The 27,034-nt window shown below is 42.4% G+C and overlaps 1 protein-coding gene across 6 annotated transcripts in view; it reads right to left on the bottom strand.

Annotated features, from left to right (window-relative positions):
* LOC124590578 (poly [ADP-ribose] polymerase tankyrase-2-like) overlaps positions 1-27,034 on the bottom strand; it is a 108,286-nt gene that overhangs the window by 23,526 nt on the left and 57,726 nt on the right. For all 6 annotated transcript variants that reach the window (XM_047131661.1, XM_047131660.1, XM_047131662.1 and 3 more), the window contains exon 4: positions 12,340-12,646. In XM_047131661.1, the coding sequence (XP_046987617.1) occupies positions 12,340-12,646 (307 nt within the window). The remainder of the gene's footprint in view (positions 1-12,339; positions 12,647-27,034) is intronic.

Genomic DNA, 27,034 nt, shown 5'->3' with positions numbered 1-27,034 from the left:
ATCCTCATTACCAACAAACACTGTCTGCTTGTGTCCATTCATGCGAATGGACAGTTTGTTGCTGGTCATTCCCACATAGAATGCGTCACAGTGTAGGCAGGTCAGTTGGTAAATCACGTGGGTGCTTTCACACGTGGCTCTGCCTTTGATCGTGTACACCTTCCGGGTTACAGGACTGGAGTAGGTGGTGGTGGGAGGGTGCATGGGACAGGTTTTACACCGGGGGCGGTTACAAGGGTAGGAGCCAGAGGGTAGGGAAGGTGGTTTGGGGATTTCATAGGGATGAACTAAGAGGTTACGAAGGTTAGGTGGACGGCGGAAAGACACTCTTGGTCGAGTGGGGAGGATTTCATGAAGGATGGATCTCATTTCAGGGCAGGATTTGGGGAAGTCGTATCCCTGCTGGAGAGCCACATTCAGAGTCTGATCCAGTCCCGGAAAGTATCCTGTCACAAGTGGGGCACTTTTGTGTTTCTTCTGTGGGAGGTTCTGGGTTTGAGAGGATGAGGAAGTGGCTCTGGTTATTTGCTTCTGTACCAGGTTGGGAGGGTAGTAGCGGGATGCGAAAGCTGTTGTCAGAAATCCCCAAACCACCTTCCCTACCCTCTGGCTCCTACCCTTGTAACCGCCCCCGGTGTGAAACCAGTCCCATGCACCCTCCCACCACCACCTACTCCAGTCCTGTAACCCGGAAGGTGTACACGATCAAAGGCAGAGCCACGTGTGAAAGCACCCACGTGATTTACCAACTGACCTGCCTACACTGTGACGCATTCTATGTGGGAATGACCAGCAACAAACTGTCCATTCGCATGAATGGACACAGGCAGACAGTGTTTGTTGGTAATGAGGATCACCCTGTGGCTAAACATCCCCTGGTGCACAGCCAGCAAATCTTGGCACAGCGTTACACCGTCCGGGTTATCTGGATACTTCCCACTAACACCAACCTATCCTAACTCCGGAGATGGGAACTTGCCCTTCAATATATCCTCTCTTCCCGTTATCCACCAGGCCTCAATCTCCGCTAATTTCAAGTTGCCGCCACTCATACCTCACCTGTCATTCAACAACATCTTTGCCTCTGCACTTCCGCCTCGACTGACATCTCTGCCCAAACTCTTTGCCTCTGTATATGTCTGCTTGTGTCTGTATATGTGTGGATGGATATATGTGTGTGTGTGTGTGTGTGTGTGTGTGTGTGTGTGTGTGTGTGTATACCCGTCCTTTTTTCCCCCCTAAGGTAAGTCTTTCCGCTCCCGGGATTGGAATGACTCCTTAAAACCCAAATCCTTTCGTCTTTCCCTCTCTTTCCCTCTTTCCTGACGAAGCAACCATTGGTTGCGAAAGCTAGAATTTTGTGTGTATGTATGTGTTTGTTTGTGTTTCTATCGACCTGCCAGCGCTTTTGTATGGTAAGTCACATCATCTTTGTGTGTGTGTGTATATATATATATATATATATATATATATATATATATATATATATATATATATATAAAAAAAAAATAGAGGGAAACATTCCACGTGGGAAAAATTATATATAAAAACAAAGATGAGGTGACTTACCGAACGAAAGCGCTGGCAGGTCGATAGACACACAAACAAACACAAACATACACACAAAATTCAAGCTTTCGCAACAAACTGTTGCCTCATCAGGAAAGAGAGAAGGAGAGGGAAAGACGAAAGGATGTGGGTTTTAAGGGAGAGGGTAAGGAGTCATTCCAATCCCGGGAGCGGAAAGACTTACCTTAGGGCGAAAAAAGGACGGGTATAAACTCGCACGCACACACATATCCATCCACACATATACAGACACAAGCAGAGGAACTGCTACCTCATCCAACCACCATCGTAGCAAATATCAGTGAGAGTTCTTTCTTCAAATGAACACCATATCGATGGATACAATTTCGTGTAAGGTGAAAAAAGGTGATTTTACATTAGTGAAGGAACAAAATTGAAATCGCCAATTTGGAAAAAATTCGGATACGTATTTGATGGCAACGAAAAGATAAAAGATATAGTGGCTTGTTTTGCACGTAAAAAAGTATATTGCTACACTGGACACAAAAGTGGAACTTCAAATTTGCTAAAACATTCGTGTGAGGCAGGACAAAGTAGCATAATTGGTTCAAATGGCTCTGAGCGCTATGGGACTTAACATCTGAGGTCATTAGTCCCCTAGAACTTAGAACTACTTAGACCGAACTAACCTAAGGACATCACACACATCCATGCCCGAGGCAGGATTCGAATCTGCGACGGTAGCGGTCGCGTGTTTCCAGACTGAAGCGCCTAGAACCGCTCGGCCACCAGCGGCCAGCATAGCATAATTATTTATTTAAATACCAAGAGAGACGTGAAAGTTCCTGAAGTTCTGGCAAATTTGAAGACAGCCGCGACAGAAAAACTTATCAATCTTGTCAGCAAAGTAATTTTACCATTCGAAGTTGCGTCTGGATCTGGGTTTCTCAAGACGGCACAGTTTCTTATTGATGTGGGGGCCAAGTACGGTGCAGTGAGTGCTAAGGAACTGCTACCTCATCCAACCACCATATCCAGAAATTTGAAGGAAATGGCCGATCGTCTGCGTGAAACTGTCTCCGCAGAAGTGAAGAATATATTCAGAGATATAGGTGGAGCACTAACTGTCGATTTATGGACTGATTCGTACTGTAAAATAAACTATATGGGAGTGACTGCACATTATGTTAATTATGAAGGAGTGAAACTTGAGGATCGAGTGTTGTGCATCAGAAATTTTGAGAGTGAGATTAAAAAAACAGGAGAAAACATTAAACTTGCATTAATTAAGATACTACGGTCGTTCGATTTATTCAGTGCTGTGAATAACAGCGTGTTCATTACGGATAGAAGTCCAAATATTGTGGCAGCACTTCGCCAATACAGGAGGCTCTCATGCTCAGCACACATTCTTAATACTGTGCTGGAGCACACAACTCGAGGAGACGTGAATGATGAGAAGAGTGACGTGCAGCGACTAATATATTCCTGACGAGCTATCACAGCTTTCTTTAAAAGATCTGGTCTTCAGAATTGCCTTCAGAAGTCATTGAAAGGAGGTAAACACACATAATGGAACAGTAAATTGGATATGTTTGAGTCTATTAATTCACAATGGTTTGAAGTTCTGTCAATTTTGTCAGAGAAAAATCATGATAATTTGATTGATTCTATAGACAAGATGATGTTGGAAGATATAATAATCTTTCTGACACCATTTAAAATAGCTTCTTGCGATCTCGAAGCCTCCAAAGCCCCTACACTTTATTTATGTGTGTTGTGGAAGTTAAAACTTCTCTCCTTCCTTGAAAAAAATGATGGCAACAGCCCATTTCTGATGGATTTAAAGAGTACAGCCAAATTTATTTTAATCAGCAAATGGGACATAACAGTAACCCATAAACTTGCAATGTTTTTGAATCCAAAATATAAAAACCTAAAACTTCTTAGCAGTACCGCAAAAGATGAAGTTGTAAAGGAAGTGAAAAATTATGTTGCGAGAAATTGTCCACAGTGAATAGATAAGGAGGAAACAACATCTGGAATTCCTGCAAAAAAACATAAGTCTGACGTACTTTTTAATGAATTTGAAGATTACTCAGAAGATGAATCGACGAGAGATCTTGACGTTGCATCAGATGAATTTCTCAGATATACGAATGATAAGTTCAATTTTCGGAAGGCATCGACCTGATGGCTTGGTGGCATGGATGTGAAAAAGTCTATCCGCGTCTTTCCAAACTCACATACTTCGTGCACTGCATTCCAGCGTCCAGTGCGCCATCTGAGAGAAGCTTCTCTACTGCGGGACAAATAATGCAGGACTGACGCACGTCTTTGAAGCCACAGACGATTGATGACATCCTGTTCCTGCATAGTAACATTCAAAGTAAAAATGTACTTGTACAGCTTCTCTTACTTCACTGTATTTTTTGGGCTTATCTGAATTAGTTAATTTTTTTTCATCTGATTCTTTCTTTTACAGAATTTTAATCAGAAGCAAGCAGAAGACGAAAATATTTAATCTGAAGCCTGTGAGTTTTTATTGTAATATTTATAGTAAAGAATATCCTCGACATATTAGTAGTATTTTTACTATTCCCAACAAGAACATTTAAGTAGCATTAGATAAAAGACGGAAATATTTAACAAGCAATTTGTTCTGTTGTAATTTCCATATTAAAGAGCTCAATTTTAAGTTTTTACTCTTCGCAACAAGAACATTCAACAGCTAACACGTCAATATTATTAAACTAGGTAATGATGATCTCATAAGGGCCTACCTAAATTTTAGCATGCACTACAGTGACATTTGCAGCCACCGAGCACTGTCACTCCTTGTGAACAGGGAAACAGCCCGGCCGGAGCAGCGGCACGGCGGGCCTTGTAATTAATTACAAGTGAGACTTCAAACTACGGCTCACGACCACCAACAAACTGTGACTGCGATAGCCCCTGGAAGATTATTCTGATCACATTGAAAACTTACAAAATATTCAAATCATCAAAAATAATAATGTGTCTTTTAATTTACCAACCAATTGGTAAAGATAAGGGCTGAAATTCGTAACAAAATTGAACATTTTAACTTTAACTCAGTATTGCTTAACAGGGAACAGTGCCTAACATTTGAAGTTATGGGACAGTCGTTTTTATACAGACATCTTGAAATTGTTTGCAGTTCCATTACACTCCGAAAAAAATTATTTTTTAACATTGAAAGTATTAACTGCGAAATCTACTGCAAATTTTATCTTAGTAATTTAGACCAATGTTGAGGATGTTTTAAAGTGTGAAAAGCTTTGTTTAGTTGAGAATGAAACAGACATTTCATTTATCGCTAGGTCTTAATTCAATAAATCAGCCAAAAGGTGAGGTTCGAGATTTCAATGGTATTTTTGGCTAAAGCTAAATGGACTCCTAATTCCTATAGCCACTGATTTTGTTGTCACTCTTCGGAAGGCGAGTTATTTTTTCTAGACAACGTCAGTTATTGCTGGCAGTTTAACTTTTTCAAAGGTGCGCCAGCGTTTTGCAGTGTAGGCCTAATACTGTAAATATTTTCACCTGGAAATGACGAAGACTGAATGCGTAAGCTATAATAATCATCAGCTGACATGAATGGCTTCAAAATTTGACACATCCAAGCAGTGAGTACAAAAATCTGTTGGTAAATGATGCAATGTGCTAGTAACAGTTTAAAACCATCATCATTTTCAGCTGCCTTGGCACGAGAGCAGCGAAATATAATTGTTTCTATATACGTATTTTCATCATTTAATACTATTATATTGAATTTTATTTTTTTAAATAGTGTTTCCAATCTCACGAGATCCGAGCCGCTACTGTGTGTACTCCGGAGCGCCAATGCTTTCCTGTTTGGAATGGTCTGCTTTATAGTATGTATAGAGCATTTCCTATGATTTAAGAAGTCAAAAGTAGTTAAGTTGTAGCAGAAATGGCACCCTAACAATAACTATGCCATTACATACCATAATTATGAGTGCTACTGTCTATTACTATTAATTACTCATTCAAAACTTAAATATATGCGGATGCGGACAAGGAACTTGCAGATGCAGATTAATTGCTGCGGATGCGGTTGCGGATTGCACTTTTCTTATCCGCGCAGACCTCTACCTATAAACATACCAGTACCTTTGTTCTCCAGCTGACAATATCCTACCCAGTTCACCTATAAACAGATTTTTCACGCCATCTCCTCCTCTGGAAACAGTAAACATGTTAACCAGCTGCCAAGCAGCATTCCATTAATCACCTAAATCACTCTAGCCTGTCTATTGTTGTGTCCTGAGATGAACGAACCACCTACCCAACCTACAGAGTATCCTTGTCCATCCCTATTCCAATCGTACACCCAATGGCTAATTCTCCTGTGAATGTCCCAAGTGCAAGACTTGTCTCACTTACCCATCCACCTGTCTTCTCCTACTACTGCAGTCCAGTAACTGGCATTTGCTACTCAATAAAAGGCAGGACCATGTGTGGAAGCAACCACATTATATTTCAACTATGACGCAATTACTGTGCAGGATTCTATGTCAGCTATTTTACAGGGTTCTATGTCAGCTATTTTATCTTGAAACTCTTTCACTGGTCCATGTCTGCGTAGAAACAACAATATGTGATTGTGGATCTACTATGACACAAATCACTTTTGTTTTTAATTTATTTATTGCCAAAGTAGTTTCAGCAACAATATTGCCATCGTCAGTGGGTCCTATGATTCTAAAACACACAAAAATAGCATAATTGTAAATGTTACAAAACATTATTACATGTGTACTGTTTGGTTATAAATACTGTGTTCTGTCAATAGTTTCACAATACCTTATTTACTTTAAACCTTCCTTCTCATCCCGTGCGGTAAGTCTCCAATGACCCGCGCTTCTGGGTGAATTTCCCAAAATCTAACCCTTTTCCTAGACCTCTCCAGTCCTTGTCCTTCACCCTTCTTCCTTCCCCTTCAGCCCACTGGCTCCAAAAGCTTCACAAGCACAACAATCTTTTAATGTGTGTGTTCTGCCGCTGCTTGGTGAGAAGATTTTTTTTTATCTATCCAGTTAAATAATTTTATCAATAAATGATTGTTTTCCTTATTTACTTTAAGCCATACCATGGTTTTTACATTTGCATTTAAGTGTGGAAAAATTTATGTTAATGTGGATGATACAGCATTAGTAGTGTCCTGCTTGACTTAGTCGAGTCGTTGACATATCTGGGCATAATGTTGCAAAGCGATATGAAACAGAACAAGCATGTGAGAATTGTGGTAGAGAAGGCAAGTGGTCGACTTCAGGTTATTGTGAGGATTTTAGTAAAGTGTGGTTCATATGTAAAGGAGGTCACATATAGAACACTAGGGTGACCTATTCTCGAGTACTGCTCAAGTGTTTGGGACCCGTACCAGGTAGGATTAAACAAAGACATCAGAGGCGGGCTGCTAGACTTGTTACTGGTATATTCGAACAACACTTAGGTGTGAAGGAGATGCTTTGGGAACTCAAATGGGAATCCCTGGAGGGGAGATGTCCTTTTCAAGGAACACTACCGGGAAAATTTACGGAACTGGCATTTGAAGCTGACTGCTGAATGATTCTACAGCAGCCAACATACACTGAGTATACAAAGATAATATTAAAGAAATTAGGGTTAACATGGAGGCATACAGACAGCTGTTTTTCCCTTGTTCTATTTGCGAGTGGAACAGGAAAGAAAATGACTAATAGTGGTACAGGGTACCCACTGACACAAGCCGTATGCTGGTTTTGGGAACTCAAATGGGAATCCCTGGAGGCAGATATAAATTCTTTGTGTATTAATTCCAGTGGCTGTCCGATAGAACAGACGTCACATATACAGGGTGTCCCATTTATCTTGACCACCTTAAACAACTGTTTGTCCAGATGCAAATTACAAAATGTTTCAAGCAAATGTTGTTTAGCCATCAGGGGGACATCAATCAGCACGATGCCTTTGTTGTAGCTTTGTTTTTTAGAAGTGGTATGACTTTTTTTAATGGCACCCTGTATTTTTTATTTGGTAATTCATTTCCTCTCCTAAAGACCTATTCAAAAATGTATCACAGAATACCATTCACTGAAACACAATGTTATTAATTACATAACACAACACTAACATTGACACTCCCAGCGCTTAGTGCAGGTACTCGGGATAATGGAACACATCCACATGCTGATGTTAACAGAGGACAAACGTAAACATAAGTAGAATGCACACCCGTCATTCTGTCAACCATCGTCAGTTGAAGAGTTGTGTGAGTAGAATGTACACCAACGAAGAGAAGGTAGAAACGCTACTCAGCTATGGGAAATGTAAGTTAGAAGAACAGTAATTGCAATACTGTTTGCTTATGCAGGGGTACATTTAGTACAGTAGTTTAGTCCTTTTAAATACTGTTGTGTAGAGTAGGCATACAGTAAAGGCAGTCCTTCATACAAAATGCATCGACACAACGTTTCTTTTATTGTTGTTGTTGAAGGTAGGCGAAATGCTACGCAGGCAGCGGAACTGTACAGAAAGCGATATCCTGACAAGAACCCACCTTCCCGACAGGTGTTTTCTCGCCTTGTAGCGACGCTTCAGGAAACGGGAAGTTTCAACCCACGAGAACGCAGTCGTCGTAGCACTCGCACAGATGAAGCTGCCAAAGTTACTGATCCCGCTTCCATTGCTATGAATCCATATGTGAGCACACAACAGCTTGAACACAAGATTGGCATTCCTTAAACCAGTGTACATTGTATTCTTACACGTCGCAGGTTCCATCCTTACCATGTACACCTACATCAAGAATTGCATGGGAATGATTTCCAGAATCATGTACAAGTCTGTCAGTGGGCACAGCAGCAAATCCTCGCCAACCCAAACTACTTCTCTAATGTTCTATTTACTGATGAATGTGCCTTCTCAAACAAAGGACAGGTAAATACAAGAAACATGCATTACTGGTCCAGTGACAACCCATGATGGCTTAAGACAGGTGGAACATCAGCGCCAATGGAGAGTTAACATCTGGTGTGGGATGCTCGGTACTACAATTATTGGCCCTTATTTTATCAAAGGTAGTCTAAACGGCATAGCGTATGCCAACTTACTCTGACGAATTCTTCCTCCTCTTCTGGATGAAGTGCCGCTAAGAGCCGGAATGCTTATGTGGTATCAACATGATGGATGTCCAGCACATAATGCCTTGGGTGCACGTCTTGTTCTGAACCGAAGGTATCCTGCCAGATAGATTAGTCAAGGAGGAACAGATACTTGGCCTGCTAGGTCTCCTGATTTAAATCCTCTGGACTTTCTTCTTAGGGGGTTCCTTAAAGATTTTGTCTATCACAATATTCCAACAACTCCAGAGAACATGCAGGAACGTATCATGCTCTTCAGCAGACAACACTGGAAGCTGTAAATAATTCTTTCTTTCAATGAGTGCACCAGTGTATTGGTGTCCAGGGTCACCACTTTGAGCACCTTTGAATGTTCTATTCCTGGGCAATGGTACAGGAGAGTCAAAGTCAATTTTGTGTTATGTTTTTACTTTGTTTTCATTTGTTTTCTGACAACTCCAGCGAATGGACGAGTTTGTGATCCCGGGCTCAAAGTCAATGTTGTGTTATGTAATAAATAATGTTGTGTTATGTAATAAATAATGTTGCGTTTCAGTGAATGGTACACTGTGATACATTTTTGAAAAGGTCTTTAGGAGAGGAAATGAATTACCGAATAAAAAGTACAGGGTGCCATTTAAAAAAAGTCATACTGCTGTTCATATCTTTGTAAAAGAGCTGCAATGAAGGCAATCATGCTGATTGATGTCTCCCTGACAGCTAAAGAACATTTGCTTGAAACATTTAGTAATCTGCATCTGGAGAAACAGTTATTTAAGGTGGTCATGATAAATGGGACACCCTGTATATCTTACGTTAGCTCTGAAACTTGTTTTCGTAACTGTTGCAGTTTTCTGTTATTGGGTAAATGATCAATAATTTTTGTTTCAGCATACTGAACTCCTCCATGAGGCACTGACAGCTTCAATAATGACTAATAAAGATAATTTTTTCCTGTAGTGCTGTAGAAATGAATATCACTATTCTTCTCAAATTGTGATGGATTACGGTGTTGCACACACTGTGGCATGTACACATGAACTGACTTGGTTGGGAAGTGTGTCATATGGTAGTTGTATCCTCTCTTAAGGCAAACTGTCCCTCAGCAGTTGTAACCGGTTATTGATATCCTTGTTACTGGCACTCGGATGAAGATGATATCCAAGCTGGTCCCACTCATGTTCTATCTAGAACAGATATGGGAACCTCACTGGCTATGGGAATGCCTCAACATCATGCAGTCAGTTCATACACACATGAGCCATCTGTGGAGGAGCATAGTCCTATTGAAAAATAGTGCCACAATACTGTTGCAAGAGAGGTAACATGAGGACACAGGATGACCAAGACATATTGTTGTGCCATCACAGTTCCTTCTGTTACTACCAGCTGTGATCTTAAGTCATATCTTATGCCCTCCACCCCCCACCCAGCATGACCCAGCAGTAACATCAATGTGCCTTTCCAAAACAGTGGAAGAATGGGACCTCTCCCCTCTCCCCAGGTCATCTCCAGACTCGCTGATGATAGCCATCCAGAGTAGTGTAGAACCGCAATTTATTGCTGAACAAAATGCGGCACCATTTGCCAGCAGTCCACATTTCCCATTGACGGCACCACTCCAAAGGCAACCAATTGTGTTGTGTTGTTAATGGCAACCTATACACAGGACAGTAATTCCTTAGTCCAGCTGGTGCTAGTCTCTGACCAATGGAGAAGGATGACAAAGAATTTTGCAGTGAGTCCATTACTTGTTCTCGGGTGGTATGCACAGATGTGAAGGTCTTATGGCGTGTTTGGTGCAGAATATGGCAATTCTCTCTTGTGGTGGTAAGACATGGTCAACCAGAACCTTGACAATGAGTCATGTTACCATGCAGTCCAACATCAAGTCTCTGTCACATCTGAATACCCCACAAATCTGGAGATTACAGCATTTGACCAGTTGGCCAAATGGAGACCCACAATGAGGCCCTGGTCAAACTGTGTCAGATGCTGTCAACGCTGTCTCAGTCGAGTAAAAAGTGTCTCCATGTCTGATGATGCTCTCGCCCCTTATATATCCTACCAGGCCTAGTAATAACACTAAATATGAACAGTACTAATGCACTCTGCTGACCTTTCTGCCTGTCAAAGAAAATTGCAACACTAATAATTTTCACATCTTCTGCTGGATCGCATGTGTACAAAGTTACATTCACATTCAACCACGTTTTCTGGATACTCCACTCTTTTGTCAGGTAGTGTAGCTTTATTGTTGTTAAGCTAATTGCCTTTAAGATATCTTCACTTGTGAATGGGTTGATCTGGAACAATTTTTCCAGTCTGATGTTGGTATCTCACAAATATATCTTTGGAAGAATTCAACAGGCTCTTGTTGTTATGGAAATTTGCCTGCCACACACTCTTGTTTGATATAAGGAATGTAAGGATGTCTTTTAAGTGTTTGACATTATGCATTACAGCTGGTGGCACTGTCATGATGAAGAATGATGTAACATTTCTCATTGGTTTCTTCCTTATTTCATGGATAACTTGCAGTAAACAAATTATTGTACACCATTCAGCAGTAATTGTTCTTTGACCCTCTAGACAAATGGTCACAGTATGTCCAGTTAACCAAAAAAACAAGCAAATCTTTTCTTGGAAGTGCTTCCCTAAGTAACCATTTATTTTGTTTTCAATCTTGGAATACCCAAAGACTTGACTGCAGCTTAATTTCTAGTTTGTATGAGTGTGTCCAAGTCTTTTTTGGTCCTTGTATTATGCTGTAAACCAATTACACATTTCTACAATCGAATTTTTGAAGCATTTTTAGACTTGAATTGACATAAGCCTGTTTAAGAGTTTCAGATATACTGTGCAAAACACGTCAGGAACATGCTTTTCACAGCTAAATGTCTGGGCAAAACTGAATGAGCTGCTGTCTTCAGTATGACTAAGAACACCTTGATCTCATGGTACGATGTTCGGTAATACTTTTTGCCCGTGCTGCATACAGCACCTACATTTTATTTTGGAACAGCCAGTGTTGATAAACACTGTAATTTGTTCCTGACAGAAGGACGACCACGACGTAATTTTCCACACCAACTGTTGATAATCTTTCCTGAAAGTGTTTGACTAGCAAAAGTTGAACAAAAGCATTCAAGTCACTGGTGAAAAAATTCACATTCATTCACATTTTCAATTCTTTATATCTTGTTTCTTTCAATGCTCCCTGTAAACCAACTAGTTGGTCAATTCATGAACTGCATTTTTTTAACAATAATGAATGACAAATTTTGTAAAAATACTAACATTACACTTCAATAGCACCATCTAGTGGTAGTTCTTAAAAACTTTTCAAAAAATCACCACTCATTTTAGAGAGCCACGCTTGGTAAGACAAGAAATGAAATTCTCAGCAGAACTGATAAGGAAATGAGTATTTGGAAAATATTAACTATAAGAAGGTGCAGGATATTTGTTAAAATACCAGTGGAAAGCTTTCATAATACTAGAAGGATCTGTAGAGTGCAAAAATTGTGGGGGAAGAAAGAGACTGGAATGGATGCAATGAATATCTAAGGATGAAGGCATAAGGGAGGTACGCACAAGGAAGGATGTCTTGGTGGGCCACATCAAATCAGGCAAGAGACTTATGACAAAAAACTCTGACCTGATATCTGGACTAACTGCCACTGCAGCAGCAGCAGCAGCTGCTGCTGAGACAAGACTGCAGATTTCAACAGCGACCTCTGTGTGGTTCCGTAGGGCCGCTTTCCAGCCATCAGTCCCCATCACCTGTGGGGCATGTCGCATGATTAACTGAACAGCCGCACTCCTGAGAGTGAGGCGGCAGTTCATAACAGCCACAACGGCTACTGTTGCAGCTGTTTCCACAGACAGTCCCTCCATAAGCACCCGCTCACACCGCTCCGCGAGCTCTGGTAGGGAAAACCTCTCGGCAGCAGCAAGCATCTCCCCTGATGATAGATACAGCAACAATGTATTAAGTTATTAATATATGATGATATCGAAATTTATACTGCACTGACATTGGCATGCACACATTAATTTATACTGCTGATATATCAATGATATCAACATGTTCTATTTATACAGGGTGTTAAAACATATGTTATTTTGAGAAGTGGTAGAACTCATCAAAACAAGGAAAGCAAACACATTAAAATTACTCTGGTAAAAGCATACCTCTTTATGAACACTTGCCCATAGGAATGGCTGAAAAATGTTCAATTGTGAATGTGAGCACAGTTCTTGCATTGACAACTGGTCAACATGGCCAACAGAGCATTTTGACATCTTTTTGTGATACAGAACTGTAGGCACCAATTATTCTGACCTTTAAGTCACGTTGTTGTTTGGTCTTAATTCTGGAGGTGTACAGAGATGCCACACAACCAGAGTTTGCAACAGCTGATACCACAACTACCGTGGACATTCATCCGTAGTAGGAACATCACTGTGCACAATCTAATCGTGCTGCCTGTGAGAAACATGCTCCCTGAATAGTGTCACTAGGAAAAGAGAAGTATGCTTAAATAATCATTCACAAGCAGATGTTGTCAGCTGCCAAGCAGAAGTTGTCAGCTGCAGTATGAGCAGAAGTTGTCAGCTGCAAGCTGGAAGTCTGTCCAAGTCTTCAAATCATTGAATGTGGCCAATAGATAGACTGTGGTTGTCTTCAATGAAAACAGAGCAGTGAATAGAATTATTGTGAATGAACAGAGACTGCCTGCCTCAAGATGTAAGTAAGTACTGTTAGTCTGAAATGCTCTTTGAATAGAACATCAGGAGAAAAGATTATTTTTCTTCTGGCATTAGTTCACAGAACATTATTTAGCTTGTGTTTGTGGAACTGCAGACGATGAAGGACAGATAAGCTAAACCTGCATTCTACAATTGCTGTAATACAATTGCTGTAATCGACGTTATGGAAGCTGAGTAATATACAGGTTGAGTCACCTAACGTTAACACTGGAAACACCTCCCAAACAGTAACAAACACTGAATTACCAATTCCACAGACCAAAAGTGAGGTAAAAGGCTGGTGGAACTGGTTAATACCAACCATTGAGAAATGCGCTGAAGTATGATTTTCAACACATACTTATGTTTTATTTTTTTTTCCGCAACTGAAAATGGAAACAAATACTTAATCAATGCCGTTTGTTATATTGTAAAATGTTACGTACATCCAGGGTAATTTTTAACGTAAAGTTGATGCCTGAAACCTCAGACATTCAGTTGCATGTTGTAACAGACAAGATCTGCAGAGGTACATTTATGAACAATACGATGTTTACGAATTTGGCTGTCTCAGTGTCTGCATGTAGTGTTTGCTAAATTAGTTCTTGTACTCAGAATAACTGTAATACACTGTGTTACCGGATATCTATGATAGTGTATTGTACACAAGTAAGAACAGAAGTACACACAGTAGGAACGTGAAAAGGTTGCAAGCTCAACAATGTGTACAGTGTTGTAAGAACTGAGGAAATGCTTTATTCTAACTCTGAAAAGGCAAAGATGATACTCAACTATGGCGAGTGTAGAAAAAATGCAGCTGCAGCCTGTATGCAGAAAGATACCCAGACAGATATCATCCAATGTGCTGCACATTTGAAAACACCTACAAACAATTGCATGCAATAAGTACGGTTGTAACACGCAAACGGGTCCATATCAAACCCATCACAGGAGAAACAGGTGCAGCTGGTGTGTTAGCTGCTGTTGCTGTGAACCCACATGAGTTCACGTGACATCACTAGTGGCAGTGCAATGGGTCAAAGTAGTGTAATGTGCATACTTCATAGTAATAAATTTCACCCGTATCATGTGTCGCTGCATCAGCAATTATGTGGAGATGACTCTAATAATCCAGTGAATTTCTGTCAATGGGTATTAACAGAGAATGCATTGCAGTTCTACCCGTTTACCAATGAAGCAGGTTTCACAAACCACAGTGCAGTGAATTTACGAAACGTGCATTACTTGTCCATGGACAATCCTTGCTGGCTTGAACAGGCAGAGTGACAGCGACCGTGGAATGTAAATATATGGCGCGGAGAAGTTGGTGACCATCTCATTGGTCCTCACTTCACTGAAGGCACGCAAACTGCTGCAAAATACATTGAGTTTCTACAAAATGATCTGCCAACATTGCTAGAAAATGTCCTGTGGAAACGCATAGACATACGTGGTATCAACATGACGGTCTTCCTGCACATTCTACAATGAACACTTGGTTGACCGTTGACAGAATGTTCAACGGGTGTTTCATAGGACATGGCGTACACATAAATTGGCCAGTCCTTTAGACTTCTTTCTGTGGTGTACATTAAAGGAGAATGTGTACCATGATGTGCCTTCGATCCCAGAGGATATGAAGCATCGTATTGAGGCAGCCTGTGACAACATTACACCAGATGCGCTGCGTCGTGTAAGACATTCATTATGCGACAGATGGCAAATATGTGCAACAAATGATGGGCACCACTTTGAACATTTATTGGCCTGAAATGTCAGGACACACTCTTTTACATTCTGTAATTGAAAACAAAAAACAAATTTGTAAGTTTAACCACATACGCATGTTAACGTACATTTTCTTCTAACAAATCAGTGCAGTACAGTATTCTTTGGAGAAAAGACTAATAAAAATGTTAGCATGTGGACGTAACATGCTGTTCATGTCTCTTCTGAACCTATGTTACATTACCGTTATTTTTGTATCCCAAATTAATTTGGTTCTCTCCGATGCACATGACTGAACTGCTGAGGAGTTACTCAAGCGTCAACTTTACATTACAATTTACTCTGGATGTAATTAACATTTTACAATGTAAGAAATGACATTGACTAAGTATTTTTTCTATTTTCTGTTGTACTAAAAATAACAATAGGTTTCCATTAAAAAAAAATTAAGTATGAGTTGAAAATCATACTTCTGTGCAATTCTCAATGGTTTGTATTAACCAATTACACCAACCCCTCTCCTCACTTTCGGTCTGCGTAATTGGTTATTCACTGTTTGTTATGGCTTGGGAGGTATTTCCAGTGGTAATGTTAGGTGACTCACCCTGCATTTTCCCTCTTAAGTGTTTCTTTAATTGTGGGGGCCACGCACATGTATGCATTTGTCCAATGAGAACATCTTTATTAGTCTTTTTTAGTGGCAGTGTGATTTTCATCAAAGTGGATGCCCCCAGTCTACAACTATTCCATAGATTGGTTTGATGCTTCTCTCTATGGACTATTTCTTGACTCTGTAAATAAAATAACAACTGATCTCTTGTTGAATGATACAGAAGTACCAAAAAGAATATTACAAGGAAAGCCATGAGGGCAGAGAGGATGTGGTCGACCAAGATCCAGATGGGAAGATGGAGTAATCAAAGAGCTTAGGAAGATGGGCTATAGAAACTGGAGAGTATTGGCAAAGGACTGAGAGGAATGGAAGGAAATTGTAGAAGAGGCCACGGCTCATCATTAGCTGTAGAGCCAAGAAAGAAGACGACGATCTCTTGTTTGGGTCATATTGTCTTAAATGTCTTTCCTCCTCAATCTGATTCCATCTCTTCCAATCTTGGTAAGACTTTCAAAAACAAATCTAAATTGTTTCTTTTCATTAACAACTATGGTACACTGTGTACAAATTTTGCACTTATGCACTCCAATCTTGGTAAGACCTTCAAAAACAAATCTAAATTGTTTCTTTTCATTAATAATTATGGTACACTGTGTACAAATTTTGCACTGCACTTATGGGGCACTCTTTTTTGGTGGCCCAAGCAATCCTTTGTATTGCTTGGGCTTTACACAGTATGCAAATTTGAGCACTATGATTTCTTTTGCAAGGCTTTTGCCCAGCTTGAGTGTGCAGTCAGTGTTGTCTCTCGAACATGGCCCATATAGTGAATATTTGAATGTTTGCCCCATGTGATATCTATTTACAGCTTGTGATGGTTGCTGCAAACTGCATTTATGTTCCGTGTCGCCCCATGTGGAACACAGGGTGGTTATAGCAAAAGCTGTCTACCAAGAATCCTTCGAATGGTCCACAGTCCTGTTTGAGTGTGCGGGAAACGCAGATGAAATGCCGAATTGACAGATAAACAGCAGTTATGGGAAGGCTGCCTGGCTACCAGGCTTGGCAAAGGAAAAGGAGAAATTGTGGCAAGCTGGTTAAGCTGGCTAGTTTGTTTTGTGATTGTTCTAGGAAATGTTGTCTTCAATGTGTTAATGAATTGCTCAAGCTTTGGAAATGGGGTTGTTTCTTGTACAATCTTACCTCAGCACGGAAATACTACCTGTTAACTGACAAAAAAGGCTAAATGGTTAAACTATTTGTCATTTCGACTCTTAAGGAACTGTTCAATTTAAAAGAAAAAAGGATTTTACGGTTGTCAGTTTTGTTGAATCAGTTACTGGCAGATACTTGATAAGAATTAACTGACATCTTTGTGATTGCCCATTTCTTACAACTAGAAGAATATTTTCATTTTGGCATTCAGTTTTAAAATGTGTTAAGACTTGCTTATTTGCGTATCAGTAAGGAACTGTTCGATTGTAAAAGGTTTTAAAGCTTCCTGTTCTGTGGAGTCAGGAAGTCAAAAGGATTATTTAACATACTAGTAGTCAATATACTGATACTATTTCTTAAAACAGAAATAATTTTTTTAGTTTTTGGTATTCTATTTTACAAGGGTTTAAAGGATATTATATTTATTAGTCAAACAATTGAAAATCCAGGAAGGAATGTAACAATATTATTAAGAGGATAGTTGCTACTCACTACATAGTGGAGATGCTGAGTCACAAAGAAGCACAACAAAAAGACTGAAAGAAAGTGAGCTTTCGGCCAACAAAGGCCTTCGTCGAAAATAGACCCCCCCCCCCCCCCACACACACACACACACACAAACGTAACTCACACACACAACCACAGTCTCTGGCAGAGGAAGCCAGGCTGTGTCTGTGACTGTGGTCATGTGTGTGCAAGTTGTGTTTGCGTCTGCCTGTGTGTGTGTGTGTGTGTGTGTGTGTGTGTGTGTGTGTGTGTGTGTGTGCGTGTTGTCTATTTTCGACGAAGGCCTTGTTGGCTGAAGGCTCACTTTCCAACAGTCTTATTGTCGTATTTATATGTGTTGGTCAAATTCAAATTATTTATCAAAATAAATTGGTCAGTGGTTAGTAGCATGTTTTTACCTGCAACACCAATTAAAAACTCCAGTGTTACCACTTGAGCCATGCTGGGATAACTGCCTTACACACAGCTCAATAAGACTAATCTTTTCAGTATTGTGAAAGAGATGTAGTAAGGTGACCCTCTTAAGTATTTTATAATTAGCAGTTTATTACATTGTTATATAAACAATTATTTGCAACAATCCAAAGTATGAACATCTGTTTTGTTCCTTGAGGAAAGAATAATTTATTGAATAGAACAGGGTGTAATTCAACCACAGAACCAGGGAAGCCTTTACACCATTAAACTGGTATGCTCTTTCCCTTGTCATTTCCATATTTGAACACCTTTTCTTTAGAAGGAGCATGCAGTAGGCTAACCACAGTAGATAAAATCAATGTAGTGTGCACCTCCACCCTTGGCTTTTTGGAATACATTCTCTCTGTGTGAGGAATGTGACTGACAGACAGCAGTGGACAGAGTAGTTAAAGGGCAGTGTGTGAGTAAAGCTCATGTAACAGTGCATTCTACAAGAATTCAGTCTTTGTGCTTAAATATGGGGCAATTTTTGGAGGAAGGTGAACATTAGCACCTCTTGCAGTACCAAGTCAGCTCATATAAATGCAAGATATTTCCAGGAAAAATGTATTGCTGCGAGAACTGCACCTTAGTTACATCAGGAATGGTAACAAGAGGCAGACAATATGGCATGCTTTGTCTATCTGTATGAGATGATGCTTTGAAAAAACATTTGCATGATACTCTCAACTGTGTTGCTGTTAAAAGGCAAGCTACTGACCTCATATTTTTTAACTAGTATTGTTACACAATACACAGCAAGTAGTTTCTAGTCTTTTACAAGTACACTACCTTAATTTCTGCTTAAATTCTACTGAGATACTATTTGTTAAACAAAAACAGATTTCTGTTAATGTAAAGTTTTGTGTCTTAAACATTCATCAGGAAGTGATGAGGTACAAACTTCATGGTTCACATTGCTACAGTACTTGGCTAATTTGACTTATAATTCTTGAGACAAGAGTAAATTCGAGCATGTAATACTATCTAACTTCATTTTTCCACAATCCAATCACATAAATGTTCCCCTGTTGAAAATCTTCTGCAGTGCAGGAATAATGTCAGTGAGGTTCTGGAAGGTACTGGCAGGAATGTGGGGGGGCATGCTGACTCCAGAGCTGTGGCCAACTCCACTAGGTTTCTCAGCATGGCACAAACAGCTCGATTCTTGATTGGGTTTAAATCTGAAGAGTTTGGTAGCCAGGGGAAACCCACCCTGGTACTCTTTGAAACATGCACGTACACAGTGAACAGCGTGACATCAGTGTGACTACACAAACTTGGGGCTTGGGGGGGGGGGGGGGGGGGTTATTTTCAGGTAAGTATTACAAATTTCTGCGCATATATTTATTTCTTTATCATATATAATAAATAAACAAATTAGTAAGTAATGGTCCTCACCTCCAAGGAAGCATAACTTTATAGCTTAAAAAAGTGTAAAGTGTTATGTACACCTACAGTTTAGAGAAAAACAATACCATAATAGAAGGTTTATAATGAAGTGGTTAAAATAGATGGTAAAGGGCCACTCAAAACAAAACAAAAAAATTTTTAAACTGATTGAAATCAATTTAAAATTTAGGAGGCTTATACAACATAACAGAATTTTATGACAAAGAATGATAGACTTTAAATATTATTTGCAATTAAAAGTAATGTGTAGTTACGAAACACATACAGTTTTTAATGTTTCATTTATGCAGGTCCCAATGAATTCTTGAAACATTTGGGTCCCAACTTTAAACACATAAAATATCTATTTAGAAATTTAGTACGGGAATTTTTATTTTTTAAATTTTTCAGATAATTTTACTATTTAAGAAACAAATACATTATCACAATGCAATTATCTAATATTTTAAAGCCTTTATTTGTTTTTCATTTCCAATGCTTCTTTTATAGCACTTTCTAAAAATTTCCAAACACTGTTTCCAGCACTTTCACATTCATATCTTATTTCCATTTTTCTAAAATGCTCTGTTCCTTTGCATGCTGTTCTTCTTAGAACTGTTACAATATTTTACATACATTGATTGTGCATTCCTTGTGCTGTGAATAAAGGGCTCGGGAATGTTCAAGTTGTCAATGCTGCCTGTATCATATCTTTGCTTGCATGTAACAACTACTTTCTCCCTCATGTTTTCAAGGAGACAGTCACCATTAACAGTACAGTTCCTTTCAATGTTAGCATTCCTTTGGGAAAGGTTGCAAACTAATTTCACAAAACCATAAAATTTAGGTATTTATCACTAAGTACATCCACCAGAAATGATCAACTCTTTTTTCAGAAGAAACTGTATTCTTCATAAGAGTTGTTAAAATGTGGTAGAGAAATTTTCGTTATATGCTGCAGTTCCACTTAGGTGATAACATTCTGTGAGGATACAAAGCAGATTATTGTGACATGATGTTGCCAAACTGATGTTGGACACAATCAAACCTGAGTCAAGACACATAATGACAAGTGTCAGTGGGTAGGTTAAGACTGACCTGTTATTATGTTTGATGACAAATGTCTGAAGACTCATCCTACATTCTTGGTGAAACTTAAGAATCTCAATAGTTCTTACAACCGAACCAGTTTTCTTTGATTCTTTACGGGTATCAACACCTAGAATTATGTTTTTTGCAGAAAAAAGATTTTTTCATCTTTGGTACCAACTAACTTGATTGGAGTGCTTCTCTCTAGTATCTTTGGCTTCATAAAATGTAGTAATGCTGTCTTTACTGTCAATACAGGTGCTGTGTGAAGGAATGGGGTCAACGGAGCATCTATCTAGAATTTTGCAGGCTAATGAATTAAAAAAAAGCAAGTATTGGACACAGCAATTGATCATGAATAAACACACTTCTTACTAATATGAAACTTTCACTCTTTGGTTCGTTCTTATCTTTCTTCACACCCTCAATGAATTTCTTGTTGTTTGGTGTTACAGCTGTGACGACTATCGACTCTACGAGTGAGATGTCTCCGCCATAGCAGGCTCTCTGACCCATGTGGACTTATTGTGCGCCGCCATATTGCTTGCCTTTCTGTTGTGTGCTGCCGACTGTATAAGACGTTGTAAATATTCTCACATAATAAAGTTGTATTAATGCATGTTGGTGTGTTATTTAATGATCGCCGCCGCTCCGCACATCAGGAATAACCACATTGGTGACCCCGATCTGTTTTACTTCAATTCGCGAGTGCTATTAACAGTGATTTGTATTGTGCTACGAACAATGTTTCAACAACCGTTCAGTCCCTGTGATGCGACTTCTCAGACGCAGTTTTTCAAAGCGGAAAATGAATCCATTCCGGAAATCACGCCACAGTTTCAGTGTCAAAGTGAACTCCGCTGTCAACCGGATTTTTACCTACGTGGCCCCGAGATAAACTCAACGGTTCCCACTTGGCCGCCACAGCACGTTCCCGCACCTACGGCTGCCTCACGACCGTCAGACTGCATTCTGCTTATCGACGCCCCAGCACCTGCCGTTCCTGCTCATCTGGTGCACCCACACATGACGCCTGCTCCACAGCCGCAGACTATGCAACTCTCCACGGACAGCTTACAACCGCTCAGGTATGATGCAGCCGCGTCTCCCACGCCGCGCACCATCCCGGCTCCTGTTCGTCTTCCGCACGTTTTCCCGACGGTTTCGTCCGTCCCTGCCGCGTCGGTATCAACCGCACCACCTGCTACACTCCCGAACCCACTGTTAACAGCACCAGCATGCATACCGGCCGCCCCACCTGCGCCGGTCCACAATGTTTTATCGACTTCCGCGCTGGGTTCTTTCGCTTGGCAAACGCCGGTCACGTGCTCACCAGTCCGAACTGCACCTGTTTCCATGGTACTGGAGAGTCTTCTGCACCCAACCGTGCCCCCACCAGCCGGGGCCCCTGCAACTGTACCTGCCTACACTATGCAACCGAACTCACATGTCAAGACTGAACTCTCTTCCTGCACTCCTGCTGCTTGTAAATCGTGTGGTTTTGTCCCTAATAACCGGATTAGTACAGCTACTGTGTGCCATTCTCCTGGTGCCTACAATGCAGATTTGGCACCCCTCTACACTACTGCACCGTCTGCACCTCCAAGTAGTGTATTCGCTGCACCGACCGTTCCTCAGTACCTTGCACCTAGCAGATTCCCAAAACTGCCAGCCCTACAAACGGAGAACCCTAAGACATGGTTTGCATTAGTGGATAATATGTTGGACATTCACGGCGTGCTAGACGACGGAGCCCAATTTGTGTGCCTTCTTAGTCACTTGCACGATCACACGATCTTATTAGTGACCTGCTGCTTTTGCCTCCCATGCAGAATCAGTACGAATTTGCTAAAGCTTGGATCATTGAACGCGTATCCCGTCCCCCTGCTGAGTTGATCCAACGCATCATCCATGAGGAACACATCGACGACCGTACCCCATCACAGCTGTGGCGCCACTTACTTTCTACCAGACGTCGCACTTTGGACAATTTGGATGCTTAAACTTCCTTCTGAGCTACAACTGCAGTTATTTCCCCATGTCTCTGAGCCCCTCGAAGCACGCCTGCGCATCGCCGACCGTGCCTACAGCATCATTCAACACCGGTACGTCCAGCATTCGAGTCCGGCATCCGCCGACCCCACACATTATGCAGTAACAGAAGCCAAGCCTGGCCGCGGCAGGACACGCGCCACGCTGTCAGCGCAAGCAACGGCCCCACCACCCCGTGGTCGCCCGACTGCACCACCTACTTTTACATTGCCGCCCCAAAGGTCACCGGAGACGGCCGAGCGAGCACCTGAGTACACTCCGGCCACGCAGCTGGCCGCCTCACCGCCCACCCATGCTCCTGTACCGCAAGCTGGCTCTCCTTATTGCTGGTTCCATGCTAAATTTGGTGATACGGCTCGCAACTGCAAGCCCCCTTGCACTTTCCCAAACACTTATGGCGGGCACGTCTAGGCGCCACGTCCCGCCACACTGCCTCACGGCGCCTACCGAAATCTCGTCTGACGCCTGCTGCACTGCCTTCCGCTTCGCGCCTCTTCGTTGAGGACACCAACACCGAACTTTGTTTTCTAGTGGACACGGGAGCCGACATTAGTGTTATCCCACCCTCCCTCGCCCCTAACATAGATCCCTTATGTGCACCACCACTCATAGCTGCTAACAATTCCCCGATTCCGGTGCTAGGTTCCTCACATCTCCTGCTTAAATTTGCCCCAGATCAGGTTTTCCCCTGGACATTTTATGTTGCGGAAGTTGATGCACCTGTACTGGGCCTCGATTTTCTTCATCACTATGCCCTCTCCCCTAATCTGCAAGCCGGCTGTCTGACTCACGTCTCCAGTTCGAGTGTTCCTGGTGCGTCACAACATTCCCCCCCTCAGCCCGAAGTTCCTACTGACTGTTCACACTCTGCCCTTTCAGAGTGTATGTCACTTGCTGCAAACCTTTCTTCTGCTCTCTCAGCTTTCTTGCGCAAGCGTTCAGACGTCGATGCATTGCGCACTCAGAATGTCGACCTGCGTGTTCGCATCGACGAAGTCCATGCACAACTGTTGCAGACACAAGAGCAGCTTCTACAACTCTGCACATCCACTCTTGCAATCGTGGACAAGCCTCCGCAGCCTGGTCATTGTGCCGCAGCTGTGATCCCATTAACGGTTCGGCCAGCCTCTACCCCTACCCACCCTGCCCCTACCGCCCCTGCCCCTACCCCCTCTGCTTCTCCCACGTTTTTGCGTGCGATTGCCAATGGCATGTGCCACAGAATAAACACAACTGAAGGACCCCCTGTGCGGCATAAGGCGCGCCGCCTAAACACGCAGAAATTTCGCCGCGCTAAAGACATTGTTAAAGATCTTTTGGATTCCAACATTCTCCGTCAATCTGATAGTAACTGGTCATCACCAATCCATCTCGTGCCGAAGAAGGACGGTACTTTCCGCCTCTGTGGTGACTACCGTGCTCTTAACGCACGCACTACCATTGATAACTACCCTATCCTCCACGTTCAAGATTTCACCCAGATGTTGCATGGTTCCCAGATCTTCTCCGTTCTCGATTGTAGCAAAGCATATCATCAGATTCCCATGTTCCCCGACGACATCCCCAAGACAGCCATAATCACTCCATTTGGCCTCTTTGAGTACTGTTCCATGCCATATGGTCTCAAAAACGCCGCACAGACATGGCAACGCTTCATCGACGCTCTGTTGTTTGACCTCCCTTTCGCCTATGCCTACTTAGACGATATTCTGATTTTCTCTCCCTCACCTGAGGAACACACTCTCCATCTTTCCAGAGTGCTTGCACTGCTCGCTGCTAATGGAGTGGAGATCCCACGAGAAGTCTCAGCTTAGCAGTCCTGAGGTCACCTTCTTAGGTCACACAGTCACGGCCAAGGGTGTCTGCCCTACCTCCTCTCGGGTTGAATTCATACTTAGCCTCCCTTCCCCAGAGGACTTCGTTGAACTTCGCCGTTTTCTAGGCATGGTGAACTTCTACAGGCGCCACCTGCATCATGCTGCGTCTATCCAGATCCCTCTGACCGACGCTCTGGCGGGTAAGGATACTAAAGGCAAACACAAACTCGTTTGGACACTGGAGATGGCCGATTCATTCAAAAATCTCAAAACCGCCCTCTCTAAAGCTGTCACACTCGCTCACCCCGCTCCCGACGCACCAATTTCTATTACAGCTGATGCGAGCGACACTGCAATTGGTGCGGTCCTTCAGCAACATGTATTGGATACCCCCCAACCCCTCCATTTCTTCTCCAAGAAATTAACGAAATCCCAGTCCAAATGGTCCGCTTTCGACCGTGAACTCCTCGCCCTGTATGAGGCGGTCAAATATTTCAGAGCCGATGTCGAGGGTCGCCCATTCACGATTTATACAGATCACAGACCCTTGGCAGATGCAATCCGTAACCCCTCATGCGATCTCCCCCCACGATGCTTCCGCCATATGGATTTCATATCCCAATATTCCACTGATGCACAATATATCCGAGGCACTGACAATGTAGTCGCTGACTACCTGTCTCGCGTCAACATGATCACTACCCCAGTTGACCTTACCGACCTGGCCCGCCGGCAAACCGAAGACACCGATATTTGTGCCTTGCAACAAGACACAACCTCTTCCCTCAAACTGAACAACGTGCATTCCCCGGCACCACAGAACTAGTCTGGTGCGATGTTTCCACTGGTAGCCCCCGCCCCCTCGTACCCGCAGCTCTCCGCCACTCTGTTTTTATGCATTCCACAACCTAGCTCACCCAGGCATCAAAGCGTCCACCAGATTGGTCACGGAAAGGTACGTCTGGCCCGGTGTTAAACATGATTGTAGGATGCGGGCTCGCGCCTGCATACCATGTCAGAGAGCTAAAGTGGGCTGGCACGCACTTCCTCCACCAGGCACTTTCGGCATACCTAAAGGACGTCTGCGACATGCCCATATAGATATTGTAGGTCCCCTCCCTCCTTCCAAGGGCTTTCGATATATCCTGTCCGTTATTGATAGGGTCACGAGATGGGTCGAGGCAGTCCCTTTGGAAGATATTTTGGCTGAGTCTGTGGCTCGGGCCTTCATTGCTACTTGGATTTCCCGATTCGGAAGCCCTACCTCACTGACCACCGACCAAGGTAGGCAGTTTGAATCACAGCTGTTCGCCTCCCTCTGTTCATACTGTGGCGTCGCAAAGTTTCACACAACTGCTTATCACCCCTTATCACCCCCAGGCCAATGGACTTGTGGAGCACTGGCACCGCACACTTAAAGCCACACTTATGTGCCATGGTGGCCAGTGGTCTGAATCTCTCCCCTGGGTTTTGCTAGGCCTCCGCACTGCATACAAAAAGGACTTGCAAGCCTCCCTCGCCCAGATCCTTTACGGGGATCCTCTGGTTTTACCAGCCGAATTCGTCGAGGATACACCACTACCAAGCTCTTCCGAGCTTCCAGCATTCGTCGAGAGCGTCCGAGGGCACATCGCGCTCATCAAACCTCCCTTGCCATCTGCCCACTGTAGGCCTCGTGTGTTTGTGCATAAGGAACTGGCCACATGTGAATTTATGATGTTACGTGACGACACAGTACGGACAACCCTGAAGTCTCCCTACACTGGTCCGTTTAAAGTCCTGTCCCAAGGCCCTTCCACATTGTCGATACTTAACAACGGCAAACCAGTAACTGTTTCACTCCACCGGGTGAAACCTGCATGGACCTTGCAGGAGCACTCAGCAAGTGACCCTCCTTCCCAGGAACCCCATCATGATTTGGACGGGCCCACCACCCCTCCCCCCTTCCTCCCCCCTTGCAGCCTACATCACGGGCCGGACGACCCATGGTTCCACCCCGTTGGCACAGGGATTATGTCCTAGCTTCAGTCGAGCTTGCTACACCTACTCCCAAGTGTTGTGCATGTGATTTCACCATGGACAAGTGCTTTTGTGACCACCAAGTGTCCCACCCCCACCGGGCTGGCACAGGACTTGGCGCACCACAGTGTTCCGCACTGCAAGGGGGGGGGGGGGGCTCTGTGGCGACTATCAACTCTACGAGTGAGATATCTCCGTCATAGCAGGCTCTCTGACCCATGTGGACTTATTGTACGCCGCCATATTGCTTGCCTTTCTGTTGTGTGCTGCCGACTGTATAAGACGTTGTAAATATTCTCGCATAATAAAGTTGCAAGTTAATGCATGTTGGTGTGTTATTTAATGATCGCCGCAGCTCCGCACATCAGGAATAACCACACAGCAATTGCTCTTTGAGAAACTGAGGAATTTTCCAGCAATATGATACAACAAAAAATTTTTTGAAAACATAATGGAACCTGAATACTGAGTAATTAGTGTTATCCTGGCTGGGACATTCTTGAGTAAATGTTACAAGCCTCAAAAATAATGTGATGTCCACATGTGTTCCCTTGATTGCATCTTTGAAAGCATAATGCATGTAATGAAGTCCACAGCTACCAATATCTAGCAGTTTCAACTCTGCTGAATGTGCTTTATATTCTTTCAGCAACAGCCAATTCACACTAGGCTGTCCATCAAAATCTGGAGACTCTTACCTTTTGGTATGTCTT

This window comes from Schistocerca americana, chromosome 2 (genome assembly GCF_021461395.2).
Source record: "Schistocerca americana isolate TAMUIC-IGC-003095 chromosome 2, iqSchAmer2.1, whole genome shotgun sequence".
Lineage (NCBI taxonomy): Eukaryota > Metazoa > Arthropoda > Insecta > Orthoptera > Acrididae > Schistocerca > Schistocerca americana.
The sequence above is the reverse complement of the archived record's forward strand: the minus strand, read 5'-3'. Positions and strand labels throughout refer to the sequence as shown.